Source organism: Brassica napus (assembly GCF_020379485.1).
Source record: "Brassica napus cultivar Da-Ae chromosome C4 unlocalized genomic scaffold, Da-Ae chrC04_Random_19, whole genome shotgun sequence".
NCBI lineage: Eukaryota > Viridiplantae > Streptophyta > Magnoliopsida > Brassicales > Brassicaceae > Brassica > Brassica napus.
The window spans coordinates 19,622-25,970 of NW_026014240.1; the positions used below are offsets into that span (position 1 = coordinate 19,622).

At 34.5% G+C, this 6,349-nt stretch overlaps 1 protein-coding gene across 1 annotated transcript; it reads left to right on the plus strand.

The window, feature by feature from the left end:
* Positions 1 to 692: 692 nt before the first annotated feature.
* LOC106390440 (putative cyclic nucleotide-gated ion channel 15) lies at positions 693 to 4,266 on the plus strand. Its single transcript, XM_022700592.2, is given in 9 exon segments — positions 693 to 1,128; positions 1,275 to 1,815; positions 1,905 to 2,117; positions 2,709 to 3,001; positions 3,075 to 3,186; positions 3,263 to 3,499; positions 3,577 to 3,792; positions 3,795 to 3,845; positions 3,848 to 4,266. Coding segments are annotated over 9 exon segments (2,055 nt in total). The 5' UTR covers positions 693 to 1,099; the 3' UTR covers positions 4,211 to 4,266.
* Positions 4,267 to 6,349: the final 2,083 nt, after the last annotated feature.

The window sequence follows — 6,349 nt, forward strand, 5'->3', positions numbered from 1 at the left end:
GTCTAATCAACTATAGTTATCGATTTTTATCAGCTATAGTTGTTGGTTTATGATTATTGATATCTGGGAGAAAATAAATAATAACGTTTATTGAATTCTTTGTTAAAAACGTTAACCAATAACTATCAATCAACTTTGGTGAACAAAAACTTCGATTTTACACGCCTGTCAACTTGTTTGAATCTCGAAAACAATAACTCGTATTTTTTTAATTCAACAAAAATACAACTTGTTTGTTTTCTTTCTCATGGTCTGGCTTTGTACTTTATGTAAATAACTAAAGCCACAATAGCTACTTTAAACGGTATTTATTTATAAACTATAATCATGTGATCCGTACAAGAAAAAGCTCCACTTTGTCCACACCAATACAGTGGAAACGAACACTATATTCAAGTGAAACTCGCTCTCAAATACGAAGCTAAAGGTATCAATCTTTGTCTGAAGAAGAACACACCCAAGAAAAGAAGAAAACAAATCTGCACAAAGCATTGATGAACGAAGAACACTTCACGTTTCAGTGAGTCTCTCTCTTTTTTTTTCTCTATCTGTGAGTGTCCTTTTTGCTCGCATTTTCGTTGTTGTGGTCCTACTTGGTATTCTTACAGCTGTTTCGTTTTATGTTGTGTTATGTCGGTGCCTTAATTTCAACTTCCTTTTTTAGTTTTCACATGTCGACATTTTTTCCCCGTAAATAAGTCTATCATCTGTTGCAGGGTTTTGCGGTCTTGTTTTGCTTGTTACCTAAGCGACTCAAAAACTTTTCCCCTGTTTTCTTGCTCACTATTCGTCAATTTCTGAAACAGTTTCACATCTCATGAGTTTCCTCTTTTAATCACACAAAGCTCGTCTTCTTGCTCATCATTACTCGATACTATTAGATCTTTTGTGTACAGTTGTATATACAAACAAAAGTGTCTGTCTGATCCCAAAATATGGGTTTAGTTTTCTTCCCTATGTTTCTGGAAATTTAATATCCCCAAGTTGATATTCTTGTGGCTTAAATGGGTTTTTCTCCATTGATAAAGTAAAGCTTGATTCACGGTTCATTACACCTGTAAAGTTTTGAGACTTCTCGTGTTGTTAAAGAGAAAAAGCAATGGGTTATGGTAACTCAAGATCTGTGAGGTTAGTACTTGTCAATAAGACTGACTCTTTTTCAATATCATATGAATCTATTACAAAAAAGTAAATATATATATATATATATATATATTTTTAAACATCATATGAATTTCTTTCTTCTTTCCTAAAACTGTAACATTTGTTTATAGATTTGAAGAAGATTCAGAAGTAACAAAGCCACAAGCTGTACATGAAGAAACTGCGGAAAAGCTCAAGTTCAAAATCAATGGAGCTCAAATCTCTCCTAGAAAAAATGTAAAGAAGATGACTAGAGGGAAGTCTTTTAAAGCTAAAGTACTCTCCAGAGTGTTCACTGAGGATCTTGGGAGAGTTAAAAACAAAATCCTCGATCCTCGTGGACAAACAATAAGAAGATGGAACAAGCTCTTTCTCATAGCATGTTTGGTTTCTCTGTTCGTGGATCCTCTGTTTTTCTTCTTACCGGTCATGAGAAAAGAGGCTTGTATCACAATTGGAATCAGACTCGAAGTTGTTCTCACGGTTATTAGATCTTTGGCTGATGCTTTCTACATCGCTCAGATTGTTATACGGTTTAGAACGGCTTACATCGCCCCATCTTCTCGTGTATTCGGTAGAGGAGAGCTTGTGATTGATTCAAGAAAGATTGCTTGGAGATATCTCAACAAAAGCTTCTGGATTCATTTGGTTGCTGCTTTGCCTTTACCTCAGGTATAATGATTCTTATGTATCCTCCAGCTTTTAAGTGATTCATGATTATATTTAACTCTTGAGTAATCTTTGTTTGTTACATTTTTCAGGTGTTGATTTGGATAGTAATCCCAAATCTAAGAGGCTCACCAATGACAAACACCAAGAACACTCTTAGATTCATCATCATATTCCAGTATGTTCCAAGGATGTTCCTTATATTCCCTCTCTCTCGCCAGATCATTAAAGCCACTGGTGTTGTAACTGAGACTGCTTGGGCAGGAGCTGCCTACAACCTCATGCTATATATGCTAGCAAGCCATGTAAGTGGCTCAACTCTTAGCTATAAGGTTTATTATATTTAGCCTAGGACTGAAGGTAGTACAGAAAGAGAAGTTTGTGAGATATTGGTATTAATAGAGCCAATCCTCGACATTGACATAGCGAAATGAAACATTCACCTATGGTCAACAAAAACTACTCCATCTGTTTCATCCGTTTCATTTTAAATGTAGTTGTAGACTTAAAAAATCTGTTTTATTATAAGTGTCGTTTATATTTTCAAAGCAACGTTTGATAGTTTTTCCACTTTATATCTTTATCTTTCAGCTTATTTATTAACAAAAACAAATAAAACAATGTATTACTCAAGGGTATTATATACAATTTAATGATTTTCTTAATATGGGTGAGTAAATCGTAAATGACGTAATATGAAACGAAATGAATGGAGTAGTAGTTATATATATTTTATCCGGCCTTTAAACGATTAAGAAAAATATATGTTTAATAATTGTTTCAAGGTCCATAAATCTTAGGGCCGGGTCGGCCCTAATGGTATATAAGAGTTTTATAAGATTGGGTTAAGAGTTGAGACTTGAGAGTCTCTCATAAATCAAGTCTATTCATTCCAGGTTTTAGGCGCTTGTTGGTACTTGCTTGCAGTAGAGAGGCAAGAGGCTTGCTGGAGACACGCTTGCAACATCGAGAAACCGATATGTCAATACAGATTCTTCGAGTGCAGAAGGCTTGAAGATCCTCAAAGGAACTCGTGGTTCGAGTGGAGCAACATAACAACTATATGCAAACCTGGAACTAGGTTTTACGAGTTTGGTATATACGGAGATGCAGTAACTTCGACTGTTACTTCGTCAAACTTCATAAACAAGTACTTTTACTGTCTCTGGTGGGGACTGAAGAACCTCAGGTGAGATTCAAACACCATTACAATATAGTTTTAACACCATTTTAGACATTAACTTGCCTTTGTTGTTCTTCAGTTCCTTGGGACAAAATCTATCCACGAGCACTTACGTTGGCGAGATTATCTTCGCTGTTGTCATGGCGTCTCTAGGACTTGTTCTCTTTGCCTTGCTTATTGGAAATATGCAAGTGAGTGAATCAAAACCTAGGACTTACTTGTAACACACGTCATATAGTTTAATCATAAAATTTCACTTTCTTGCAGACATATTTACAGTCGACAACCATGAGACTTGAAGAATGGAGGATAAGGAGGACAGATACAGAGCAATGGATGCACCATAGGCAGCTTCCTCCAGAGCTAAGACAAGCCGTGAGAAAATATGATCAATACAAGTGGTTAGCTACACGAGGAGTCGATGAAGAAGCTTTATTGATAAGTCTTCCTCTTGATCTCCGAAGAGATATCAAACGCCATCTATGTTTTGATCTTGTTCGACGTGTAAGCCTACTTCATTCTTGATCTACTTAGTTTCTCAACTTCTTGTTTTTTTTATGATTTCTTGCTCAACACGTTAGGTTCCGCTGTTCGATCAAATGGACGAAAGAATGCTTGACGCGATCAGCGAGAGGCTAAAACCGGCTTTATGCACTGAAGGTACGTTTCTTGTGAGAGAAGGCGACCCAGTTAACGAAATGCTCTTCATAATCAGAGGCCATCTTGATTCTTACACAACAAATGGAGGCAGAACCGGGTTCTTCAACTCTTGTCTCATAGGACCAGGAGATTTCTGCGCGGCGAGGAGTTGCTTACTTGGGCGTTAGATCCTCGCCCCGTTGTGATCTTACACCGTCTTCCACACGCACCGTCAAAGCCATTTACGAGGTTGAAGCCTTTGCTTTGAGAGCTGATGATTTGATGTTCGTGGCTACACAGTTTAGGAGATTACATAGTAAGCAGTTGAAACATAAGTTTAGGTTTTACTCTCATCAATGGAGAACTTGGGCGGCTTGTTTCATACAGGCTGCTTGGAGACGGCACAAGAAGAGGAAGTATGCGACTGAGCTGAGGGTTAAAGAGGAGTTTCAATGTATGTTTGAGACGGCCTCGATGGTTAGGCTAAACAGTGGGAAGTTTACTCGTAGTGGGTCGGATTCTGGTATGGTATCTTCGATTCAGAAACCAGTAGAACCGGATTTTTCTAGGGAATGAAATTGATATATGATGGCTTTGGAATCTTTTTTTTTGTATAATTAATGTGTATTATTAACTGTAGCTCTTTTAATCGTTTGAAAATGTTATTAAGTTGTTTGAGCACCTAAGGTGAGATATGTCGAGCAATGCTGTTTGCTTTCAGGTTTTCTAGTTCAATTTGACAATTAACAAGATCCTCTCGTATCATTGGGTTATATGCTCAGTACAAGTGCGATAGCTTGGCCATACTTCAACCTTCAAGAAAAATCTTCCGAATCCACCTCAATTATGACATCATTAGGATGTAAATCTTGGTAGCTTTGAAGCGTACATTTCCCACATCTTAGTTCTGCAATGGTTCTATTTGGCTAGCATGTAAAACCGTCCCTAGCATGAATAGAACGCACCATTACTATCTCTAGCAAGCAAAGGCTCCACCTAAATTATAACTTTTAAATTATTATTTTTTTTACCAGCAAATTCAATATGTCGGATAAATAAACACTAAATTTTTAGAAATGAGAAAATGAGCTTAACTGGTCTGTCAAATAAAGAGGAAATATTAAAATATCTGAATGGTTGTTAGCGGAATAAACTTAACTAAATATTTTTTTCAGCATAAACACAACACACACACCCCTAAGCTGAACGAGATTTGTTAAAAGATCATAAGAAAATGATAATTTTCTTGGAGACTACGGATGATATCACATGAAGATATGGAAGCACACGGAAGATACTTGTTACGAAGCTGCACCCGAGTTTGTGGAAGCATAGTTTCTTTTTGAAAGAGCTATTGTAACCTAAACAAATCAGTTGTAACCACTTTCTGTACCTCAACGCCTGCACTTCCTCAGAACTGCCCCTAGTAACTGCACTTGGAAGATGTTTTTCTTTTGGTAGAATACCCAAAATAAGCATTAAAAATACAAAAGTTTTTTGGGAAAATGTTAAATTTATAAAATACAAAAGTTGTCATAAAATAATGACCATGAAAATTAATGAAAAAACTGTAGACAGTAAGGCTATTTTGTCTTACGGCATATCTAACTAATCAATTAAGAGTCTTTCACTTGTTGATTCATGTCATTGGATGCAAGATCAACTAAATTATGCAATAGCTTGAGAGAGATGCAACAAACATCCCCTATATAACTTTTTTTTACAACACATCCCCTATATATCAATAGAAAAACATTTAAAAAATTGTAACTTTAAATTTGTATTAATTAAAAAAAAGTCTTGTTTAGGTGTCACTTAATTAGGATGTTAATTTGGCTTATGTGGCAACATAAGAATCAATTGAAAAATTAGTAAGTCCAAAATTCAATTGCTAGGAAAAATTATATTAATCCAAACATAAATGTATATGATATGATAAACTTAATACTCGGTGATCTCATTAAATGAGATTTTTTTAAATGGCTCAAGGCTGATTTATATTGTGATCCAACATAATAATTTTTTATAAGTGTAAGATATGCTTTTAGTCTGTATTATTTGGACAGCAATTTAAATCAAAGTTTGCTATATATTATGGCCTAAGTATTGCATGATTTTGCTATAAATCGGAAACTAATGGTTTTTTTTAGTGTTGGTTTTTTTATTAATAGCAAAGAGACGCTTTGATAAAAAATAGCAAAGAACGCAACTATTCAAAAAAAATTTGTTAATAAAAGAAAAAAATATATTGTTCGGTTCTCAGGCTTTCCTCACCTACATAAATTTATATAAAGAGTTATACAGAAATTAAGTTATTTTTTATTACCAAATGAACTTATATATCAAATATTTTTCCTTGCAACACAATTCTTTAAAGCTTATATTATGAAATTTATATTGAAGATTAAGAAAAAGCTATAGAAAAACATTAATAATGACCTTTCGTAGTAGTTAATGATATATATTACGTTAACCTAACTTTCATCATATACAAAGTATCGGTTGCAAACAAATAATACTATCATCTTTCTATATTTGGGCCTTAAATAATAATAGTCGGGGTGCAAATTTTATGTTCTTAATGTGACCCATTACCAAACTATACTTCAATTTATAAGCTTAATCCAATTTGTAATTATCTGTTTAATATTTTAATTTTCTATCTTATGTTGTCAAAAAATTAAAAATCTGATATTCTGAAAATTAGTGTAATTT